Source organism: Dama dama, chromosome 26 (assembly GCF_033118175.1).
Source record: "Dama dama isolate Ldn47 chromosome 26, ASM3311817v1, whole genome shotgun sequence".
Lineage (NCBI taxonomy): Eukaryota > Metazoa > Chordata > Mammalia > Artiodactyla > Cervidae > Dama > Dama dama.
Genome location: NC_083706.1, coordinates 49,441,453 through 49,467,142, shown reverse-complemented (window position 1 = coordinate 49,467,142; position 25,690 = coordinate 49,441,453). Strand labels below are relative to the sequence as shown.

The following is a 25,690-nucleotide window of genomic DNA, read 5'->3' as shown; positions in this document are numbered from 1 at the left end:
CGGCAGGACTATCTCAGAAACAAAGCAGATGCTCCAGCCACCCTGGGACCACTCCACTCCAACCATCTTGTTTGACTTGGCTGTCTGTTTTCACAAAAGCGCTGGATCACTTTACCACTGAACAGAACCCCTCACGCTCTTCACCAAGGTTCATGTAACAGCAAAGAAAACAAACGTGGCCCCCACAAGCCTGGAGCATTGGTAACTGATCCACAATCTCGGTTTCATCTCAAAATTGCATTTGAATTTTATAGACTACTCTATAATATTTTGGTTTGTTTTCAAAGTCAAAAATAACATTTTAAATGACCGGCCACCAAGAAAACACTTCCCGTTGGACCTGCCTGGTGTCTCTGCCAAGAAAATACTTCCCGTCATGCTCTCCTGGCAGTGCTGTGTTCTCGCAAGTTCTGAGGACCCAGTTTGAGAAGCCTCAAAGAATGACTGGTCTGTCAGCAGCTCCAGGATGTCATCCAAAAAGGTCAATCAGTTATTGACCTTGATCCCGGTGAGTGAAAGTCGCTCAGTCATGTCTGACTCTTTGCGACCCCATGGACTGTAGTCCGCCAGGTTCCTTTGTCCATGGGGATTCTCTAGGCAAGGCTACTGGAGTGGGTTGCCATGCCCGTCTCCAGGGAATCTTCCCGACCCAGGGATTGAACTCGGGTCTCCTGTGTTGCAGGCGGATTCTTTACCGTCTGAGCTACCAGGCAAGCCCAAAGGTGCTATGATCCCAGCAGTGCTATGAACATCAGTGAAGACTACACCACCAATGTCTCTGCACAGGACTGAGGCGGCAGAGGCCGAGTCACCCCAAGACGGTGGCCAGCAGGACATGAACAATGCGGGCAAAGTCTACGCAGGAATTCAGCAGTCCTACAACTGTCTGCATGGACACATCCCTCAGTCTCACAGATCATAAGACCTTTGAGGGGACTCTCTGTACGTGAGGTCAGCAGTCTCTCCACTGCCGCACAGGCAGAGCTAGCGAAGGTCCCTGCATCCTACTCAGGGCAGCAGCTCACCAATAAGCCTGGAACAATGATAGCAGTTGCCGAGGCCCTCAGCCACCTGCACCAAGGGTGAGCCCTGGCCTGGGCCCAGCTCCCTCGCTCCCCACCCCTGGCCCAACCCCCACTGAGTCAGTGTGGAAGGCAGGAGGGGGGAATCCTACAGGAGACCAGCTGTAAAGGTTGCTCCGTGAAGGATGAAAACGCACATCATTGGAGCATCTGATCTGGACCCATCTGCTGGTGCTTCAGTTTTCAGCTGCACTTCCTGAGGGCCTCAGAGGAACCCAGAAAGCAAAGGAAGCGAGTCTCCTTTTCTGAGCTCCTCAATGGCTGAAATGGGGACCTCTGGCGTTTCCTCACCTCACTGCGGACAGAGACAGCCTCCTGGTCGAGGTAAGCTAAGAGAAAGGGGGTGTTAGATATCCTAAGGAAAACTTTTCCCAGGTTTTTGCAGTTTGGTTTGTTTTGTCTAAAGCTCTTCTGCATTTGTTTCATTTGGGAGCCAAAGAGTCAGCAACGCAGTTGTCATTTAGAAATGAAAGTAAACGGCTATTTGTTAGCTCAGTTTTTAGTGCTATCCAACATGTCACCTGCAAATGAAAGGTCCAGTTAGAATACATGAATAGGTTGACAACTGAGCAAAGAAAGTGGTTTCTTTCGAGAATGACATCTACACGCCCAGGGATCCTTTATAGGAAGCTGCATCTCTCTTCAGGGGCATCACCCACTGCTCCACCCTGCCCTCCTCTGCACTCAGACACCAAAAGAAAAGCTAGTGACAGATATTCAAAAAATGGCACCCAGCCCCCAAGATGTTGGCCCCACCAGGACGCTGGGTTTGTTAACTACTGCAGGTTCCCCCAGGAGGCAGGGGCAAGGGTGGCCGACATTGCACTCAAGGCCCCACGAGTTCATCTTCCCAGCCATCCACAGCCCCTGCCCACCCCATCAAAGCAGCCACTTCTCAACCTCTGAAACAAGCGCCCATCCGTTGGAGGGAAGGGCTTCGTTCCCCACCATCTGCGTCTTAAGGATTCACTGAAAAGAAAAGCTATGCGCAGATATTCTCATTCATCAGTGTAGACAGGGAGATGAAACACCGCAAAATGTGGGTTTCAGCCTTGGTGTCCGAGAAGGCTGCCCACCACTTCTGCCTCCTCCAGGCAGCTGGCCCATGCTAAGTCCTTCCCTTGGCATTCTTGTCTGGGCTGGAACTCAGGAGTCCCGCCCAAGAACATCTGCATGCAAGCCTCTCTTGCCTTCTTTTTAGGATGAAAGAATGGACTCTGAGGTTGGTGAAGTCTAACCACATTCTAACCACATGAAGAACTGATGCTTTTGAACTGTGGTGTTAGAGAAGACTCTTGAGAGTCCCTTGGACTGCAAGGAGATCCAACCAGTACATCCTAAGGGAGATCAATCCTGGGTGTTCATTGGAAGGACTGATGTTGAAGCTGAAACTCCAGTACTTTGGCCACCTGATGCGAAGAGCTGACTCATCTGAAAAGACCCTGATGCTGGGAAAAATTGAGGGCAGGAGGAGAAGGGGACGACAGGATGAGATGGTTGGATAGCATTACCGACTCAATGGACACGAGTTTGGGTAGACTCCGGGAGTTGGTGATGGACAGGGAGGCCTGGCGGGCTGCGGTTCATGGGGTCGCAAAGAGTCAGACACGACTGAGCGACTGAACTGAACTAAACTGAACCACATTCTAATGTGAGAGGCGGCTTGGAAACCAGCACCCAGATAAAGAGATCTGAGCCACAGAGGGATAAAGATCTCAACATGGAGGAAGGTGAGCTCATGGCAGGTGGGCCTGACTGTGACTCCACAGAGCAACCAGCCCTGAGGAACTCCGGTCTCCAAATGCATTGAATGCCATCCTTCACCCAGGCCCCTCCAAAGAAACAGTGGGCAAGAGCCAGGACCGCTGACCAGTTGACAACACCACTCTGGAGTAACCAAGCGGCCTGCCGGGGCCACCCCCACAGTCAGTGGCTGAATGAGATGGAGGTGCCCGAGCTCCTGACACACAGTTCAACTTCCTGGGCACGGGTATGGGGCAGAAGCAGCCTCTAAATGCATTTCACCCAGTAAACATTCCTTGAGCGCCTACTTTGTGCTCGGCCCAGGCTCTGGAGATACAAAGATGAGTAAACCATTGTTGCCCTGCCGTCAAGGAGCTCACCCCCACCCAGGTCAGGAGCCAGAAACCAGGTCTGCCCTCCAAACTGCATACTGTAAAAAATCTAATAATTGCATTGAGAGAGCTACTGAGAAAAATAATGTCACAGACATTATTAATCCCCTGTGGGCCAGAGACTTTTTAAATTGAAACTAGTATATGAAAAGAGGACGGTCTTTGATTCACTATTAATTTTAAAACTTTGGAGCGGGGAACACTTAAAGCTCAAGTCCAGCCCGCGGCAGCCGGGATCCTGCTCCAGATTACAGGGCAGTGTCCCCAGGGCAGAAGCGATGCAGGATGGGGTTTGCAGTGGCTCCTCTTACCCAGTCATACCGACACAAGTCGGTTTAAGTGAGTTAACATGGTGTCTCCTTGGCTCATTTGGCAGAAAGCCTGCCATTTGCACCCAGAGAAGGAAGGCAGCACATCCAGTATATCACTGGAGACAATTCTTTATCCTGTGCACCTCTGTGTATTCACTCACAACGTCAACAGGCAGAATCTAGAATTCAGTGTTTCTTCCTTGGCCAAGATGAGTTCGGGATTTGCTGGCCTAAAACATTCTAAGTAGGGTGGAGACCAAGGCAAATAGCCATGTCTCAGCAATGGTTCCCAATGGCTTGCCAAGCTTTGGATCACTCATTCAGAGGGCCTTAGCATCGTCAATTCATGAAATGTCAATCCTGAAAGGAACCCTAGAACCTTAGAAGGAAGTTTAGAACCTGAGAGGGTTCTTAGAAAGGAGCCTGGAGCCTTCTTGGGGAGCCCCATCATTGTATGGCTGAGACGTCTGAAGGGTCTCACTGTTGATAGAGCTTGACTCTGGGGCGTAACAGTGAGTGGTGGAGATGGTTATAGTTGGATGGATTCATTATGCTCTTAAGCCAAGAGTTTAGGGGAGGAGGCAATCTCAAGACAGTGGGATTAGAGTTTTTAAATTCTACACCAGTCACATCTACATAAACAAACTAGAGAAAAGGCACCTGAAGATGGGTGCTCATTTTGATGAACTACTGATAGAAAAGACCAAAACACATGCTTGGACAGCCTTCCTGGTACATCCACAGATATGTTCTATGAAAGGAGTGCCAAGGAAGAAGTGAAAGATGCCAAGCTTCAGTTTTCAGGTCTCATAGTTTCACTGTCAAATAATTTGACACCTGCCCAAATTAGCTTTTGAGCCAGGTCCTACAGCAGAGGTTCAGTTCAGTTCAGTTCAGTTGCTCAGTCGTGTCCAACTCTTTGCAACCCCATGAACCACAGCACGCCAGGCCTCCCTGTCCATCACCAACTCCCGGAGTCCACCCAAACTCATGTCCATTGAGTCAGTGATGCCATCCAACCATCTCATCCTCTGTTGTCCCCTTCTCCTCCTGCCCTTAATCTTTCCCAGTATCAGGGTCTTTTCAAATGAGTCAGCTCTTCACATCAGGTGGCCAAAGTATTGGAGTTTCAGCTTCAACATCAGTCGTTCCAATGAACACCCAGGACTGATCTCCTTCAGGATGGACTGGTTAGATCTCCTTGCAGTCCAAGGGACTCTCAAGAGTCTTCTCCAACACCACAGTTCAAAATCATCAATTCTTCAGCACCCAGCTTTCTTTATAGTCTAACTCTCACACCCATACATGACTACTGGAAAAACCATAGCCTTGACTAGACGGATAGCGGAGGGGAGGGCTCCAAAGATGAATCCAGAACAGCCCTTGGGTCCTAACCATGCTCGCAAAGAAACTTTCTGTATATGAAGTCAGCCTGAGGGAGAAGCAGTAACAGCAACCTTTCCTCAGAGCCAGGAGAAGGGAAGGAAGCCATGAAGGCTTAGAAGTCAAGGGAAGGGAGACAAGAGATGTCACCCCCGAAGACCTTTATTTCCCAGGGAGACAGGAAGCACGGTCTTTCCAGCAGGTGCTGGAAGTAAGAGGAAGGCAGGTGGAGGAAGGAACTTGAATAAAGTGGCCAAGTCTTGGAGAGAAAGAAAGGAAACTGAGAAAGGACAAACAGAATAATCTCCAAGCAGAACCTAGGGTGCAGATGAACTTAGAAAACCAGCTATAGGAAGCTGTCACAATGTGGATGAGCTTAGTTCTTATTTCTCCCGCAGGCTCAGCAATTAGCACACAGGAGGGAAAACCAGAGAGCCGGGGATAGGGGGCGGCTGGCATGGCCGTGCTGACATGAGTGTGGTGAAATGCTGGAACCAAGATAAAATAAGCCAGAAATGAGCCAGGAGACAGTTTCTGGAGTTTGGCAACGGAAAGTGTCTACAGACCCGAAGCCTGGACAATCTAATGACTTGAGGGCATTGAAGAAGCGAGATGATGGGAAATTTCATGATTCTAAGTTTTGGAGGGGAGCAGCTCCATCCTAGGGGACAGGAGTGGAGACTGTCAAATGGATTGTCAGCACCGAAGTTGTGCAGTCCAGGACGCAAGTGTGGAGATGCACATAATGAACCACGTGCCTTCAAGCTGTTTGGATTCAGGCGCACACCACAACTAGGGAATAGCCCGCACAGCAGAAGACCCAGGACAGCCAGAAATAAGTAATTTTTTTTAATGGCCAATTGTGAACTCTTCGCTAAACATGAGTCTGAGCTGTAATTTAACTGTCAAAAAAAAAAATTAGTAAGTTTCATGAACTAAAATAGAATGGAAAGAAAATATGAAGTATAAATCAAACTTTTTATTTCACTTCTGTGTCTTGTTTGGGCTCCATTGCTTAAGGAAAGCACAAAGGATTCAGTTTTTAGAAATCCACAACATTACTAAAAATACTTATGAGCCTATTGAGAGCTAAAATTTCCCAGATGAACAGCTTGGTGAAAGCCCATGAACTGCCCTCTGAGCCCATGGTCTGGTTGGAAGCAGAAATGGACCATGGTTCTCATTCTGACTCCCGGTGCCCGGCTCTGCACGGAGCAGATCCCCTAGATCCAGTCACAGAAGAAAAGCTAGAACAACTTCAGAAAAGTCTTCAGAAAAGCTGAATAGTAGGATTCCAATACGTGAAGGGACTTGTGACATCTTTTCCCCAAGGACAAAATAAAGGGATATGGGTTTACAGCTTAACAGGAGAGATTTTATGTTTAAATGCCAAGACCACTTTCTAACAAAAAGATATGTGATGAGCGACCAAAGAGGAAGCCAAAACTTCTGCTCTAGAGTTGCATTTTTGCTTAGTCCTATAAGAGCATCCACATTTGTATGAGTGACCATCTGAAGATCACTCAGGTCCTGCCCGCCTCCAGGACTCACCACACATCTTCATCCCCCTCGTGTGGCGTCCCAGACAGTCCCATGGGGTCTCAGCCTGGTGCCGCCATCTTGTTCTATATACAGTGCTGCTCATGTTTCAAGGAATTTATGATCATGTTACAGGCTAAACTTTGTATCCCTCCCCTCTCAGATTTTTATGTTTAGGATCTAAGCCAAATTACCTCAGAATGGGACTGCATTTGGAGCCTGGGCCTTACGAGGTGACTAAGTTAAAATGAAGCTTCAGAGGTGGCCCTAATCCCATCTGACTGGTGTCCTTAGAAGAAGCAGAAATCTGGACACAGAGAAGCCAAGGATTCATGGCCACAGAGGAAAGATAAGCCAAAGAAAAAGACCTGGGGAGAAATCAAACCTGCTGACACCGTCATCTTGGACTTCGAGCTGCTAGAACTGTGAGGAAATAAATATTTATTGTTTAAGATAACCAGTCTCTGATATTTTGTTAAGGCATCTCTACCAAACTCATACGGATTATACACCTGACTCTCTGCTTACATTGCTTATTGTCTTTCTTTCCCACTCTAATGGCAGAAAGTAAAAGGAGAAAAAGAGCCTCTTGATGAGGGTGAAAGAAGAGAGTCAAAAAGCTGGCTTGAAACTCAACATTCAAAAAACTAAGATCATGGCATCCAGTCCCATCACTTCATGGAAAATAGATGGGGGAAAAATAGAAACAGTGACAGATTTTCTTTTCTTGGGCTCCAGAATCACTCTGGACAATGAAGGCAGCCATTCATTAATTAAAATACGCTTGCTCCTTGGAAGGAAAGCTATGACAGCATGTTAAAAAGCCGAGCCATCGACATCACTTTGCCAACAAAGATTCATATAGTGAAAGCTGTGATTTTTCCAGTAGTCATGTACAGATGTGAGAGTTGGACCAGAAAGAAAACTTTAGCAGTGAAGAACTGATGCTTTTTGAGTGGTGCTGGAGACTTTTGAGAGTCCCCTGGACAGCAAGGAGATCAAACCAGTCCATCCTAAAGGAAATTAACCCTGAATATTCATAAGAAGGACCGATGCTAAAGCTGAAGCTCCAGTACTATGGCCACCTGACGCAAAGAGCCGATGACTTGGAAAAGATTCTGATGTTGAGAAAGACTGAAGGTAAAAGGAGAAGGGGGCAGCAGAGGATGAGATGGCTAGATAACATCACTAACTCAATGGACATGAATCTGAGCAAACTCTGGGAGATAGTGAAGGACAGAGGAGCCTAGCGTGCTGCAGTCCACAGGGTTGCGAAGAGTCAAACATGACTTAGCAATGGAACAACAACAATTACTGTCTTTCTTTCCCACTAGAATATAGTCTTAAGGCAAACCCTTGTCAATCTTATTCACTGTTGTATCTTTAGCACCCAGAATTGTGCCTGGAAAACCACAGGCACTGAATGAATTAATTACATAATTAAGTTCTATTTTTAAGTAAAGACAATGAGGTCAAGATAGGTTTCCAACCAGCAAAGAAGCCTTCTGAAATCTGAACAGAAGCCATGGTTTCCAGCAGAATATAAGAATGGATTTTCCTCTGGTTTCAAATAAACACTGGAAGAAAGTGAGGTATTATGGATCAAAGAATGAGAGCCAACCCTTGGGGTGTCATACCAGGTGCAGATGCTAATATCTGTGTTTCTAGGACAAATCCCTTCCTTTGTGTTGTTGGGTTTTTGGGGCATTTTTTTGTTTTTTGTTTTTTTGCATTTAAAGACTGTGTATTTTATTACATCAAAATAGACTGTACATGCATTTGGGGGAAAAAAGTATTATATGTAAGTGCAAGACATTGTTCATTCTACCATGTTTGATGTGCAAATCAAAAATAGTGCTTCTTTTGTTTAATGGGATTATCATACATTAACCATTCCTCAATAGCATAGCCTATTTACCAGGCCTTATTTCAAAAGGTACAGATGCAACGTTGGTCACTTATTGATAATTTCTCATAAATTATTTTTATTATTTTCATTAACAATGAAATGTCTTTTTTTTTTCCTGGAGCTAAATTTATTCATTCTGGATATGCATTTTATTAAAGCTCTGCTTTACATCATACACTAAAAAATTTCTTCCAGGATCTTTCTTAACACCATGTATGACAAATACAGTATTATATATTATAGAGAGCATTCTTTGGCATCAAGAACCCACAGAGGCTCCTGCAGAGAGAGGTTAAAGGATCTCACAGTCATAAATCCAGTAGTGAGCTGGGCTGTAATTGTCTGTGATTCTCAATTCCCAGGGTTCTATACCACATGCTTACTCAGGAAGGACACACACACACAAGCCTGTTTCTATTAAAGATGGCATAAGAAACGAACTACTTAAGAATAAATATTACCCATTCTAAAACTGCCATTCAAAAGCTTTATCAGGAAGATGATTAAAAATAAAATGGTTATTTAAAAGACAAAGTTTAAGGTTCAAAGGCACAGTATATCTGTCAGTAAAAGGTGTATATGTGCCTGTGAATGTTTACATGTGGGTCTGTAGGAGTAGACAACCTCCAAAATAAACACCCTTCCTATGTTGCACATTTTCTAGGTGTACTACCTTCTGGACTCTCTCACTGTTCATGTCTTCCAAAGTTTGACCCTTGGCCTTACTGTTGTCTCTTCTAATTCTCAGCCTCTCATCACTCTTCCTGCTTCAACTCTGACTCTTCAGCATGGCTCCTAACCCACGCCTACCTCTTGCCCTCATCACCAATCACCTATAAGACAGGTCCATTACATCAAGTCCCACATTTTGAACAAGAACACATCACCCTTCCCAAAATCCAGTTTCCTTTTCAGGCTGTTTTGTTCTTCCATTCCCTATTTTTATAAAACGGTCTTTGAAAACTGCCTACACCCATCAAATCTGACCTGAGAGGCAGATTATGGTCACTGGTTTCGACATACTCACCTTCCTCTCAACAATAATACCAGATTGGTGTATTTAAAAACACCACACCTTGCCACATTGCCTTTAGGATATTTACTCAACCACACTCTGAAATAACTGCTTTCATTTTGCATTACTGTTTAACCATTAATTAAACATATTCAAGCGACACAACAAGAAATGTCAACACTTCTCTCAACAAGTAAAACGATATGGTCAGACAACATCCGCATCCAAATGATAAAACACACATGAATACAAATATGGAGCAGAGATGGGAGGCCGGTTATCGAACGTATCACAAAGTATCCCGTGCATCAAAAAAGAGAGAAAGCCTGGATGCAGCATATTAGCCAATAAAGCCACTGTTTGGTGGGCTCCATTCGTTTCTGCATCCACACATAAAAGAGCTATAAATATCCTCATCGGGCCAGGACTGCCATCTCAACCACCATATTTGCCTGTTAACAGAGCAACAGTACCCCTGGATATAGACAAGGACATACCCCCACACCAGAACATGAAAGAGCGGTGAGGAATGAGCAATACTGGCTGCAGTCTGGTCCACCCAGTGCAGTGCAGATCGACCAAAACTGTGCGGCGTGTGTGTTAGTTTAGCAATGGGAACTAAATGAAGATTTGTGAGCACATGTGTGTGACAGAAGCACAGCCCTCTTTCGAGATGGTGCTTCAGTGAAGACATGAACCGAATGAGCAAGTAGTACCTGTGACGGTTTCATTAAATGGTCCTGGACCCTTAATGGGAAAACCATCAATCTTGATCCATTCACCTCCTAAATTAGGAAAATGCAACTTGATCGTTAGAAAGGAGGACTGCTGGATTTTCCACACTTCACTCATCCCTCAATGTACATTTCAATGGTCTTCTCAACAGTCTGCCAAAGGATCCGCTCAGGCCATACAAGTGACCTGACCCCTAAACTGTATGGACAACACATATTTTCAATCTTTTATACATGGTTAACTGTAGTGAGTACCCCCAAACTTAAGACAAAACACTAGTAACCTATATCAAAAGTACTTTAGAAGAAGGGATAAATCTCTCCTAATTTGCAGTCTTTCAGCTTGCTATACAAGTCTAAAAAGTTCTTGTTCAGGAACTCCTTAATGATTTCTAAATTTGCATTGACCTGAAGAAGCAAAGACTTTCCCAATCTAAGTCACAAAAACATAGCCTCCAATTCTAAGGTAAGACTTACCAGGCAGGCTCTCCGCTCTGTAAACGGGACGGCTCACTCCATTGCTGTTTTCTGCAGTAACCAGGACAAAGTACACTACCCCCGGTTCTGAAACACACGGTTCATGTCAAGCCACCGTTTCAAATCTCCAAGAATGACAGTTTAAGTCACTGTCTTCCTCATACCAGTTATAACCAAATATAAAAAACCGAATTAAGAGGCCAATCCAACTATAGCCTTCTCTCTTTTCTTTAATCAAAATCACTAACATTGGTCTCAGGCAATTGAAGCACACTTGACCAAAAGAACACAAAATTTATTTAGTACAAAGCATATGACATGTGTAATAAACCTGGATTCATGAGCAGTCAAGAAAAATAGCTTTTGAAATTTTTTTAACATGAAATCAATGTAGGAAACAGACACACACTGTCCACTAAATAATGTTTTAACCTATAGTGTTAGTAACGACAAAGACTATTTCCCAATGGCAACCTTCAAAAAAATTGTAAGAACATTTCAGTGTAACTCATGAAATTTAGCACATGGGAAATCTACACTGCAATAAGTAGAACCTCATGAAATTTTCTTCTTTTCACAACAAAATATTTCCCTTACTATGTGTGCAGGTTTTCTTTGACTATTTCAACAAAACAGTCAAAAGATTTAGAAAAAACATTTCCTGAGACCTTGGAAATGCTACACCTGAAATAACTGGACTACACTTTTTGACATGCATCTAGGGATCAAGGTTACATAATGAAGGTCTCTAGCTGATATCCTGAAATTGCTGGGACACAAAAGAAAACCCAGACACCATATTACAAAGCAAGGGTACCTTGAACCTACAGTTTTGAAAAGCAGAACTCTGGTAGTGCTGGTTTTCCTCAAAATGAATTATTATCATGTGAAAGATAAGCAAAGGTGCCAATTCCTTTAAGAGATGAAAGTTTGTGGGCATTTGAGGGGATAAAGGGCTGGAGAGGTAAGAGTTCTGTCAAAGGCAATAATGATCATTGCATTTCTCCCAGTGAGGAACATTCCTTTCACAAAACTTCAGTTCTCAAGCCAGCAGTCCAGGACCAGTGACACATCCGGGACCCCTACTGGGCTCAAGACTGGTCTGCCTTCTGTCTGACCACGGTGGGACTTGATGGCATTTAAGGTTTGGCACGACCTGCTGGACCAACTGGGAAATGTTGTAGGTTTGGACAAAAAGCAAAACCAGGCATCGCCAGCACTTTCTTCATTCTGAGCTTATTCGTATTTCAAAGAAATTTCATCCAAGTGTCTCTGTTTTGCTTCAGAAAACTTCTGATTTTCATCAGGAAGTTGCCGGGGGCGGGGTGCAGGGGAGGGGTGGGGATACTCTTGGAGTTCTAGGGCTTTCTTTTTGCATATTTTTCTTCTCTGCAGTCAACCTAGCAACCCAAGGGTTGAGCAAGAAACTGGGACCCTGCTCATGCCTTTGTGGGATAAGATCTCCACTTAACATCACGGTCAGACTCTGGGGCCCTGGTAATATGGAGGAGATTCAGAGAAATGTACGTTTAGCTGGAGCCATGAAGACGGGAATCTGTCCCCCTGTGTCTCCCTTCTGTGTACCTTCTGCTCTGCTCCCAGAAAGCCTAATAGCACAAGGCAGGAGGTGGAGAAGGACTAAGTGTTCTGGACGAGGAAACTAAGGAGCCACGAGCTGGTTTTGATCCACCGAGGGAGGGCAGCAGAACGCTAACGTGGCCAGGGGCACCTGGTTATCACAGGTGCTGACTTCTGTGACTTCTGTAGGATCCGTCTTAAGGTTGGACCACGGGATGACTGTAGAATATATGGGGTCTCAGGCCAGAGGGACTGAGAAAGGGGAATACAGAGGATCCACTGGAGGTAGCTTAAAGCTTAAGTTCAAAACTACCTACACCTGCATTGATACAATATATTTGGCAAAATGTTAAATACTCCAAACTTCCAGAAGCAAATTTAACGGGGAGAAATGTTAATGCCACATCTGAGTCAGATGTGGCAAAGCAAGACACACAGTACACCCCTACAGGGACACATTGTTTAACTAATCCCTAATTATAAACTGGTTTATAAATTAGAAATCTCAAGGTCAGACTACAAAGTTGGCCAATAGTCAAGTTTCTATGAGCTAAAAAAGAATCAACGTATATTCCAAAAGCACATCCAGAAACTAAGAATTGTTTCCTACATCAATTTGGAGAAAGATCCAGGAATTCAAATGCAGGATGGGAAGCTCATGAGCAAGATGAAGGCTGTTGTTTAACAGGCTCTTCACCTTGGCTACCCAAGAACCAAAGAACCAGTGGGTGCCATTTTTGTCTCCCAAATAGTCAGCCTGAGAATGGAAGGAGAATGGAGGTGGACAGTTAGTTCTGACCAGGAACAAGACAGAGTGTCACTTACCCACATCCTCAATAAGGAAGGAGTGTGTCTCCGCATTCACCTTGATGTATTTAAGACTTTTCAGTGACTTCCCATAGGCAATGTTGTAATGCTCCACGGATCTACTGGTAGCATCTTTGGGTGGGTCCCACGTGACTTTCAGGCCCATTTTAGTGGACAGCAGTTTCACGTGCCTTGGCTTCAGTGGGTGGTCAGCTATGCAAACAGCGCAACTATCAACTTACAGGAAGGGCAGACTGGGAAAACGAATTTTTTCCAATGTTCTCTGACATGGTTAGCGAAAGAGCAAACGACTTTCCATCTGTCTGATCCTAAAGACTTCAAGTACCGTCATGTTTGGACATCATTATAGTGTGACAGAAAAACAAACATACCAAACCCACAACCTCTTATGCATTTCAGAGAACTGTGAGTGGTAAATTTAAACCAAAAGTGAAACAAATCAAAATAAACTCTAGGCATTCCCCAGCTTGATTGTGTTGCCTTGCTAGGACAAGATTAACAAAATAGTAATCTGACATACTCTCCAGAAGCATTCATATATTTAATAAATTCTCAGGATTTGGCATGGTACAGCTGGACAATCTTTAAAACCACCCTGAGAAGAACAACATAAAACTCTCATGATCAGGAAGAATATCCACTGTATCTAAAGGCGGGGTAGAGAATCAGTCATTTCCACAAAGAAAACAAATCAAGATCGACATCTTGAAAGAGAAGCAAACCTCTGGTTTTAGCTGCAGGTCACTAATTTAAATGTTTCCATATTTTGTCCCAGAAGAAGACAGAAAAATTATCAAGAAGCACAACATTTTTATCTTCATTGATGAAGTTCTTGGTTTTCCAAACTAACCAAAATGAAACATAATGTTTTGTCAAACACAATCTCTCAGCTCATAATATAACTGACATCACAGTGCAACGTGATATAAATAGATGCTAAATAGTCACACAACAGTCAACGTAGGGGCAAACCTGGATCTGAAACTGATTATTCACCAATGCAAGGCATTCTCAGCTGGCAAAAAAAAAGGTAATCTAAAAAACCCAGAAACATTTAAACTTCAGAACACTTAGAAAAATGAATTTAGACTCTCATGGAAATGAGGGAAAGGGGAGTGTTTCACGACAACACATAGATTGGTTAGTATGTGATTTTTAACACTAATGAAGATTCTGAACAAAATAAGTATAGCTGATTCTAACATACATCCCTTATTCTTCCCAAAATTACCCTGCTGCGTTAGGAGGAAAATGATAAGAAAAGGAGAGAACTCCTGGGATCCCACTAAAGAAAGTCAAGGAATGAAAAAATAGAGTATGAATATCATAATTTTTGAGGCACCAGAGAAAGAGTGTCCACGTTGGAGACAAAAACACAATGTCAGAGGACAGGCATAGAGCAAAGCCCAGGAAGCATTTCTTCCCCAACATCAGAGGTGAGGGGCCTGTAAATGTGAGACGGGAGAAATCAAGGACAAAAAGCCTAATGCCATCGGGGAAATTCTGAATTGAGGAGACAGTAAAGACAGCCCACTTGGTAGCGTCTGGATATTTAAAATTAGCAATCATGGCGACTCTGCCTTAATTCTCATGAACCTTCCTTGCCTACAAGGAAATCTGCAGGATTTTCTTGGCTGGAGGACAGGAGTTCCCTTTCCTCAGTTTCCTTTATTTCTTCCAAGGCTTCACTTTGAAAACCTCCCCCCATTCTCTGCCATGGGTTTGACCTTCTCTAGCAGCAGTCCCCATTTCCTGCCATAGCAGAAATCACTCCCAAGAATCCTGTTCTTCACCCTGACCAAAACATCGTGGAAACAAAGCAAGGACTCCAACACCTCGAAATGGTTGGGTGACTCTCCTAAGGAAGAAAACAAATGAATGAATACAAGAACAATGGTTTTCTTTACAGTTCAGTTCCAAACCTCCCTTTAGGAAAGTTCGATCCTGGACAGATAGTCTCTAATGTGAGATTTGTGAGGCCCTAACACCATCATGTTTTCCACTCTGCCCGAGTGATTCAATCCGTACACAGTGACCTCGGTCTGAAGATGATTCCCGTTCATTACTGACATCCAAAAGGAACAATCCATAAATACACTCACTGTTCTTTCCTGCTCTGCCTCATCTCTGTCCTTGGACACAGCATGGAATCATTTCTAAGTCACATGAGAATTGCAGTCAAATGGTGCATCCGCCAAGGGTAAGGGGGACATTGAGGACCTCAAGGAGCTCCAATAAGATGAGGAAAGTAAAGAAGAACAAGAGGCAAATCCCCCTGGGTCATCAAAACTGAATGCACATCACTGCGTTCCGCTTACCCCATCAGTTTCCAATGTGTCCTCGCAAGACCTTGCTTGTTCTCCTCCTGCCAGTGATCAAGCACCATCAATGTGTCTCAACACAGTAACTGTCAGCATTTTTAACACACACACAAAAAAAAAAAAAAGCCATCTGGTGTAAACCAACTCTAAAGTATAAAAATGGGAGTGGGAAATGGACAAGAAAGGGGGGCTTATTGAGTGCCTACCACCCACCACCCTCTGCCTGAAACTCACACTGCGGAAGATGCTGTTAACACACACAACCCAGGAGGTGCTCTTTGCTCCCTCCACATGGCAGATGAAGACAGCAAGCAAGGCCTGGAACAGAGAGGTTAGGAGAACTGTCCAGGGTCACACGGCTGGACAGGGGTAGGACCAAATGCAAACCCTGCTGTGTCCAACTGCAATGCCCGGCTCTTCCCACAGCTCACAGATCCCTGGACTCTGTCCCTGCTCATAAATGATCTATGACCACACCCATGAAAAATTGATTTAGGAAGCCACTAGTATCCTAAAACCAATCGTGAGAGCTCCAGCTGGGTTTACCCTTTCCTCCACCACCTACCCCACCTTCTCATACCATTTCCCCCTCAGAGGGGCACTCTGCCTTCACCCACAGTCACTTCACCTCCTGCTGTCTGTCCTAGTTGGCTCCTCTCCCTGGAAGGAATGGAGTAAGTGAATGATATTGACATTTGCATAACAAAATCTTGGGCCAAAGTAGGGAAGTAGAAGTGTTAGTCACTCAGTTGTGTCTGACTCTTTGCGACCCCATGCATTGTAGTCCACCAGGCTCCTCTGTCCATGGAATTCTCCAGGCAAGAATATTAGAGAGGGTTGCCATTTCCTTCTCTAAGGGATCTTCCTGACCCAGGGATTGAACCCTGGTCTCCTGCATTGCAGGCAGATTCTTTACCATCTGAACCACCAGGGAAGCCGTTGGGCCAAAGTAACAGCTTTCTAGCAGTGACATTTTAGGTCTTAGAGAGTTACCTAATGAAGGTCATTTCTAAAACACAAAGGCCTTTAGGGGATCCTGAAATCACCCCTTAGGGTCAACGGCCTTATAAAATCAGTCCTGAATTTAAGGTTCTCCAAACACCTTAGGCCAAAACCCCTCCCTGACACCACCCTCAACACACACGAATCAGGCCAATTACACACAATACAACAGTGACTTAATTAAGGGGCATTATCATTCCCTGGATTCTCATCAACTTTGAGCTTTAAAACTGATGTCATTGCTGATGCTGCCTGGCCAACAGCACCCATGCCTCACTCAGAAAAGTTTGGATGAAAAGAACAGGAAGGACGGGTGAAAGGAAATCTGTGGTCGCTCCAGGTCCACTCCTCACTACGTGCCTTAGCTCTGCAGGAATCCATCAAAGCAGCCTCTAATTAAGGAAGAACGGCTCTAGGCAGGTGCAGATCAACGTGCATGAACCTGGGTTACTCGACAGAAGACTTATTCTTGGGACTAGAAACATGGTGATGGTTTCTATCCCTGATCATCATTTGGTAGGTCTCATGACTTCATTCCTTAAATGAAACGTAGGAAGTGTGAAGCGGGTTTCAGGGTCTGCAGACTGCATTCTGGGTTCTGTGTTTCAGGAGTACCATTCTAGTAGCATAAAGTTGAGACATGACAGTGATTTCTTACTTATTTGTAAGTGTTCATAGACCATCCTCACTGCTAGATAAATGAAGCACAGAACCCTCTTGGAACAGTTTTCAGAATCCTCATCTGATTAAGGTAATGAGGGTATACTCTTTAAAGCTTACACATCCCATGAACTGCTTCTCCAAAGAGAAAAAGGACAAGCCCAAAGTCAACATGATAGGAATTACATGGCTCGATACAGGGGACGTTGGGAGGTGACCTCACAAAGCGTACTCAACACATGAGGGCCGTGACAAGCTGTTTTCTCATCTCCGTAGAAGGCAAAATGTGGAAGTGAGTTCAAGCTGCAGCCGCCAGGATTTTAGATTAAGTACAAAGAATTTCCTGTCCCTGTCCTTCCCCATCTCCCCCCAGTCAAGGCTGTCTTTGAAGGGAGACAGATGGTAAGGTGCTCAAGACAGAAGCAGCAGCCAGCAGCGTCTGCTATGACTCAAACAATCGCATACCACCGCAAACTCATTCCACAGTTCATACCAGTAAACCCCATCCAGAGTCAAGAATATTTTACCAGGTACTAAGTGGCAAAATGGTATTTTGATGACATTTCAGATACCTGGTCATTGCCAAGCTAGACATTTCAGTGCTATGGCTCCCCTGAGGCCCCTATTGATCTGTTTGAGAATGAAAAATAAGGGACAGTTGGCACCGGGAGTTTTCGCTTTGGTCTCGGCTCCAAACTCCTGCTCTCATTCAATTGGCCCTGGAGGCCAATTCAGTTGAAGGGCCACAGTATGGATGCACATCTGTTCAAGGATGGTTCCAAGATTCCAAGAGCTCCTCCATGTCAATCCTTGGAGAGTCCACAGAGCAGCTTCAAGGGATCCTCCAGGGCTGACAAAAGCCCTCAAGAAGGCTGAGTGCAGAACTAGGTACCCGTGGCCAGCTTGGCCTGCGCATGTACAGGGCTCGTTTATCACAGTGGACAGGGCGCCATCCCCACCTCCCCACTCTGGCACATATCTGGGCATCAGATACTGACCACACACTCAGTACTCACGTAAATGACTGATGGATTGATGAAAAGATGCTAAGGTTGGACTGATGAGGTCAGCCAAGAGTCCCCCCGAGGACCAGGAAGATGGAGCAAATAAATGGAGACATATGAAGGAATGTACACGCTATACGAAGGCACAATTTAGTTTCTGGCACCTGCTGACAAAAAGGAATTCAGGACCCAGATTGTCCAATATTCTGGAGGTTTTTCTAAGAAGCTGGAAATCCCAGATTTTGTGTGAAATTTCTCCATTTTATATATTTCTCCATTTTATACTCCATTTAAGTGTTAAAAAAAAAAAAAACTATATGAAGAAGCCATATACACCCACACAAACACACAAACACACACACACACCAGCTGGCCAGACTCAGTCCATTGGCCGCCAGTTGGTGACCTCTACCTTAACTCCGGGAGCAACCATTTATTTGCTGACCCTGACAACTTCCCAATGTCCTATTTCAATTCTGAGACTCCCATGGGAGTCTGGGTCCATCTCAAAGAGCTCTAGGTCAAGATGAAGGCTAAAGTCTGGAGAAGAACCAGGACTAACCCAGCCCCTAAAGGCTTACGGTACAGATCTGTTCAAGGGCTCATCTCCCACCTCCAAAAGTCCCTCTCTCCCCCAAGAGACCCAGTGGTTGTGAAAAAACTGGCCTGGGCTCCAAGAAAGTAGAGAAGACCCAAGTGGATCTGGGGAGGGGAGTGTAAGGTGTTCCCTAGGCTTCCTCTGCTCATAAAACCAATGACTTCCATGTACTCAGCTCCGACCTAACCATCACAGACCAAGTCCCCACTGCCGATTTGAGAGGTGTGTGTGAATTGCAAACTGAACACATTCAAGATTCTTGGTGCAGACACACCACCCATCCTTCAGGGTACAGGCCTATCCACAAGGGCTGGAAATAAATATGCTTCTAGAAAGAGAGCTCTCTACCAAGGGCAATTTCTCAGATTAAGAGAAGAAAAGCTCAGAATCCATTAATACAATGAATCAAGGGTAAGAATGATCCCAAAAAGGCACCATTCATGGAGAAATGCTTAAGACTATGATTCAGAATAGTAAGTGAATCTTTCTGGATCCAGAGTGTTGTTTTTGTTTGTTTGTTTTGCCTTAAAAAAATATCATACAGGTACTTGTTCACATTCTTCAGACAAGAAAAGGAGAAAGGAAGGTAGACGGATGGCAGATCTGAGGGAGAAGTTGTGAAGCCCCCACTGACCCACCTGCATGCTTCCTCTGTATCTGCTCCATCATAGCTTCCCAACTTAATGGACTTTAGCCAAATCTGCTACACCAAAGTGTTGACGCACAGAGTTCAACAAACATCAGAGGAAAAAATGAACACTTTAAGCTGGATTTACAGCCAACCCGCCATCTATCAACAAAACAGTAGCTGACAAACATGTTCAAATTCTTTCATTTCTGTGACAGCACTGGATGGAGCTGCCACTCACAGAATCATCATCAACAATGAGGCTATACCCCACAGCTGAGGTGGAAAATCCAACTGGTAAAATGTTGAATAGGTAGAACCCAGTATGTTCTGAGGCAGTAATACTTACTGAGAAAAATGACTCAGACGATAGCAGTTTGATTTGACTTGAAAACCAAATCTGAAAAATCTGTTTGGTTCTCAAAACTCACAACATGTACTACACAATTTATAGATTATGTTAAATGGCCACAATGGACAATGATGAAAATAGCAATGATTGGACAGTAATGAAAAAGGACCTATATGTTACTCCTGAGCTGATAAATAACAAATCACACATAATTTTTATCTCATCTGATTAAATGTATGCAGGAGCTTTCCCTGGATTTGAAGCCTGAGGGACAAAAGCAGTCCTTATGAACATCTAAGCTCAATCAGTTTAAGAAAGTAGGTGTTGTTGTTTAGTTATTAAGTAGCATCTGACTCTTTGTAACCCCATGGACCATAGGCCACCAGGCTCTTCTGTTCATGAGATTTCCCAGGCAAGAGTACTGGAGTGGGTTGCCATTTCCTTCTCCAGGGGATCTTCCCAACCCCTGGGATCAAATCCATGTCTCCCATATTGGCAGGTGGATTCTTTACCACTGAGCCACCAGGGAAGCCAGGAGTCAGAAAATCAAACTCTCGGGTTTATTACCGATGAGGTTGCCCTGGAGAAGGTGGGTCTAGAGCGTGACCACCGTGGAGCTTTCTGTACCCCTTCCCTCTCTAGGTGGACACAGCTGAGCCTGCAGAGTAGATCAGCTCACGATCACTGCCTCACAGTGGGGGTGGTGAGAGCAGCAAGCCTGGCCTCCACCCAGAGCACCCCCACAACCCCACCACGGGCAAGCAGGAGTGGAAAGTGGAAGCATCCTTTCTGCAAGATGAACTCCAAGAGGAGACCAATGTGCCTGTCTCTGCTAATCCATAAATGCCTCCGCGTGGAGAAAGCAGAGGCGTTGAGGCTGGGCTGTCACCACTCACACTTCCAATCAGCTCATGTTCAGCAGGAGAGCGAGCACAGGATGAGGAGCGTGGGGAGAGGACAATGGAAGTTCCCGAGCATCCCCAGGGGCTTGTCCCCTCACCCCCCTGGTCACGACCATCAGTGTGAGGTCAACTGTGGCTGCCTTTTCAGAGTGAGGGTCCAGGCCACGTCCCCCTCATTCAGAGCCTCCCCCAGTACTAATCACTGTCCCACCATGTACCCTCCTGGGGTCGTAGGTGGGGAGCCCCCCCCAGGCCCCCCGCCAAAAGCTCTGAAAAGAGGAAGCCTCATTCTTCAACCAACTCCAAAGCCAAGTTGACCTCTAGCCTGGGAATCTACTTCTGGCCTTTTCTATTTCAATCTCAAATTTTGTCCAAGCTCATGGGATCCAAAACAGCCCACAGGATTTAAGCAATGAGATGAAAGAACAGCACGGAGATACTCTGAAGATATAATACCAAGTTTCAATGTAAGTACCTTCTATCATAAAAGGCCTGGGGAAAGTGTAAAGTCCAAGAGTGAAGGCTTCTCAGCCTCATGGCTTAAATGAGATGGAAAGAGTTGAAGTCCACACTGCTCTCCTCCCTTTCTTCTCATCCTGTTTGGCCTCAGCCCGAAGAGATTCATTCAAATGCCCAGAGGGGGTCAGGCTTCTCTCAGCTGCCATCTCTGCCATCTTTCACTGGAGTTGGTGGCATTTAGGTAGCTCAGTGGGTAAAGAATCTGCCTGCAGTGCAGGAGACACAGAAGATGCAGGTTCGATCCCTCGGCCCAGAAGATCCCCTGGAGAAGGAAATGGCTACCCACTCCAGTGTTCTGGCCTGGGAAATCCCATGGACAGAGGAGCCTGGTGGGCCACACCATGGGGTCGCAAAGAATCAGACACGACTTAGTGACTAAGCACATACAGACAGCGCTTCAGGATTCCCTGGAGTAAAAATAATTGAATCCAAAATCTCCCTAGAGAGACTACATTTCTATAGAGTCCCAAGACCCTAAAAAAAAAAAAAAAAATCTCTGCACAGCAGGAAACCCAAAATGCACTGTGTGATGGACACATTATTTTTCCTACCCAGTGAAGCCTCCCCCAATTCTCCTGGTAACAGACCTCTGTCCCTGTGACCCCATCCAGCCCTGAAGTCTTCACAGGAAACATTCTCATTGGAGCTGGACCCTGGCCACTGCCTTAGCCTCCGGTTGGAATTGTGGGTGACCAGTTTTATTGTCCCGCGGAGAAGAGACCAGGGATGGAGAAAGAGTCTAGGGCTCCGTCAGACCAGCTCAGCCACTGCCCTTCCCAATGTGCAGTTTCATGAGCCAGTGGATTCTGGGATTTAAATTAGTTCAAGTTGGGCTTTCGCCACTTGCAGTCAGAACCTAACGGATTAAGAGCCTATTAATCAAAATCTTCTATGGAAGTCAAAAATAACTTTCTGAAGCTACCCCAGCAGCCAGTACATTTAGTCACAAAAGGCTGCCAGTGGAGACACGCCCAAAGACATGAAGGCAAACACCAGCCAGGAATGGCTGCCATTCTCAGCTAAGAGCTCCCTGCAGCCCACCCAGTCCGGCAGGGGAGGCCGCGGAGTAGGAGGGGACAACCCTGGTTACAGAGAAAACCCCCAAAGGAATGTTAAGAGCTTGTGAAATAAACCGGTCCCTAAAAACCCCAAAACGGTAAAATTATTTCTTAAGTATACCAAGGATTGCTCTTTAATGCACAAAAACCTTCATGTTTATGTAAGTCTCCCTACTGCTTCTTTGTTTGAAATTCAATTCTGACTTTCCACTGGAAACCGCCAAATAGTTCCCAGACTCTGAAATGAAGAAAACACAAATCTCAGTGTAACCACGAATGTTTGACCAAAAATCCCATCGATATGCCAAGAAAGGTTATGATGTACTGAAGTGCAGTGTAGCTTGGGGGAAGAAGCAACATGATCTACAAGTCTGACTATGATTCTGAGGAAGATTGGAAAAATCCAACAATTATCCATAAGATCCCAAATAGCACAGGAATATCCATCCAGAAATGCAGAAATATCCAGATGGTTGGCAATGGGTGGGCAAAACAACGAAATGACTGAGTTTTAAATAATTTTTCAAATGAATGTTGGAATTCTATTTGCCAAATAGTTATGAACCTTCCCTTCAAAAAAAGAAAGGAGTAGGGGTGTACATGGTGTTTTGCAACTGTAGGAAGTAAAACCAATGCTAGTAAAATTGACAGATGGTTGAGCTTTCCACCTGGAAAGCTGGGGCTGGGTAGACAGAGTCTGGGTATTAAAATAGTGGCCTGGCTCCTCTTCTGACATTTCACGCTAGGCATGGGGTTCCATTAAAGTGTCCCCCACAGTTGGCATGGCTCTTGAGGGAGACCTGCAATAAAAAGTGAAACCAAACTCTAGGTCATTGGAGTCTTTAAACTTAAAAACACTCCAGCGAGCTAAAAGAGCTCTGCCAACAGAACCTCTAACCCCACCTTGGGAACCACACAATGCCGGCCTCCTGCAGAGAGAAACACCGAGGCAAGCAGATGTCCCGAGTCCCTTGGGAAAATCAAGGGTGTCGGAGGATCTCCGGACTTTAACCTCGGTTCACGGTCTTCAAAAGCCAGTCGACTTCTCCCAGTCACGGTGACTTACTGGATTCCACCCCATGCCCTCAAATATGGCAACTATGTCCCGTCATAGTTACCTGGTGAGGGTGTAGACGGAGAAGCTAGGAGATTCCAAATGACCCAGACAACTCTCGTGTGTGTGTGAAGCCCCTGGCCGGGTTTCCCAATGACCAGAGGGGCTAGCCGCGTCCTGTTCCTCATCTCACCCATGGCCTCTGCTAAATCTGAGACCCCGGCCCCTTTGGGCATTTTCTAGTATTTTTATAACAACAATGCATCATTTTACTCAGATGAAAAGGCTAAACTCGCATGCATACATCCCACTGTGCTTATACGGGCACAAGATGGTCACTGCATACAATTGTGAATCACATTTTTTCTCCATCAGCTCAAAGAAGCCAAACAGTGAAGCCTCCAAATCTCAAAACTCCAGTCACTGGCTGATCCTTAAGTACGAGTTTGTCTGTATCCTTTTCCATCCCCTCTGGACTGTCAGCGCCACAGGGCATCTGTCCCTATGCAAACGTCCTCCACGCTGGACCAGCTTCAGGAGGCCTCGTGTCATGGACAGAGCTGATCCTCATACTCGGCTTTGGGAAACTATTCCCCTTGGGGGCTGAATGCAAGCTGGTTGTGCTCGAGGCTGCCAGGCACTCCTGCGGGCACTTGAGGACTTCTCAGGAGAAGAGTCCGATGTCACATGGGCAGGGCTTTCTCCTTGGTCCCCCAACCTCCCACCCAAGGCCACTTGCACCCTCGACGCAGCCACAGTCCTCTGATGCTAGTAAACAGGGCTGTCATTCAAGCACTCTCTCATCACCTCAACGGTTAACAGCTCCAAGTGGACAAAGTTTGCTTAGAATGTTCTGGATTCTCGGTTGTTTGTATTTGGAGGAAAACTGGGGTAAAGAGAGAAAGCCAGAATATTTTGCTAATCTAGTTTAACCTCATTTTATTCCCCTCCATTATCTTCTTTCTTTCTCCCCCCCCCCCCACCCCCGCCCCACTACCATCTTGGGGAATATCAACAGAGCAGAAAAACACAAAAAAGTGAAGCAGCAAAGAATTCTGCTTCATGACAAACAGCAAGTGGCAAAGCTAAAGTCCAATTCTCAAGCCCAAAGGGCACTCTTAAGATGAATTTGCCTTTGCCCGCAAGATGTTTTCTGAGATGTTTTAAGTTGAATTTTTCACTAGTCCCAGGCAAGCCAAGTTTCCCAGCTAATTAAGAACAGTTTAGCAGTCTGCACTGAAATCAGAAACTGCTGCACAGACATTGTGGGTACCAAAGAGCCATGCCCAGCTGCTTCTTCCTCTCTTACCGTCTTCTACAGCAGAGGCGAGGATACAAAATATTCATGACCCTTCAGCTTCCCTTGAGTGAGGGATGGCCACGTGGTCAATTCAAGCCAATGACATTTAAGAGGAAGTTACTGTTGCCACTTCCAGAAAAGCATTAAAAAAAGGGGGGCGGAGGGGTCAAGATCTGCTGTCTTGTGCTTTTGCCTTCTATTTCTTCCTCCATTAATCCCGCCTTGGGATGTCAATACGATACCTGGAGATGCAGCAGCCATCTCGCAGCATCAATCAAGTGACAAGTTTGAGAATGATGACCTGGCCTGCAGTGGCAGAGTGAAAATACTGGGTCCCTGTGAGCCTCTCTGCCCCTGAGTTTATTGATGAGTAAGATAAACGATTCCTTAACCTGTTCAGCCACTGCTCACCAGATATCGTGTTATTAGCAGCCCGATTCATTGCTGCTTGATAACATCCTATCTGGGTCCATAAAAACAAGTCATTTTCTTCTCTTAATTTCTAAATGAAAGTTGCTTTGTTTTAACTTTTATTTCTTCCTGTTTGTTGTTTTTAAGGGATCCACTCCAGGAATTTGATTTTGACAATGTCAATGCTTTATTTGTCAGTATGCCATGGACTTGAGTAAGGACACTGATGCAGCCAGAAGTTAGAGTGAACCGAACCAGCAGAGCTGGCAGAACTTGATCATTAGTAGTTAAGGTTTTACAGCCCTTGGCCATTTTATTCAGGAAGCAATGTAAGCAAAAGCTACTGTTTCAAGACAAAAACAAGAATTTTTCCCCATCAAAACCACCAGCTTTCCAGAATGGTTTGATGGTGGTGGTTTAGTTGCTCAGTCATGTCCCCTTATAGGGACGACGCCGTATGTGTAATGAAAGTAAAAGTTTAGTTGCTCAGTCGTATCCAACTCTTTGTGACCCTGTGGCCCATAGCCCACTAGGCTCCTCTGACCATGGGATTTCCCAGGCAAGAATACTAGAGTGGGTTGCCATTTCCTTCTCTAGGGGATCTTCCTGACCCAGGGATCGAACTGGCATCTGAAACCAGTGTCCTCTGCATTGTTGGTGGATTCTTTACTGCTGAGCCACCAGGGAAGCCCCCAGAATGGTTTAGGGAAATGAAATTGGAGGAATTCCATAGACAGACGCTTATTTATGACAACCAGAAGAAAGCAAAGGACCCTGAAAAGAAGATGCCTAAGAGAAGGGAATACAGGACTCCTGCCTGCTTTTGACCAGCAGCAGAAACCCAGAAACCAGTACTTTTCAGGTTTTTGTGGGATATTTTGCACATTCTT

General features: G+C 45.2%; 1 protein-coding gene across 1 annotated transcript in view; it reads right to left on the bottom strand.

The window, feature by feature from the left end:
• FNDC1 (fibronectin type III domain containing 1) overlaps positions 1 to 25,690 on the bottom strand; it is a 112,246-nt gene that overhangs the window by 70,921 nt on the left and 15,635 nt on the right. The window contains exons 2-4 of the mRNA XM_061130167.1: positions 12,989 to 13,183; positions 10,586 to 10,672; positions 10,091 to 10,159 (exon numbers count right to left, since the gene is read on the bottom strand). Of these exons, the coding sequence (XP_060986150.1) occupies positions 10,091 to 10,159; positions 10,586 to 10,672; positions 12,989 to 13,183 (351 nt within the window). The remainder of the gene's footprint in view (positions 1 to 10,090; positions 10,160 to 10,585; positions 10,673 to 12,988; positions 13,184 to 25,690) is intronic.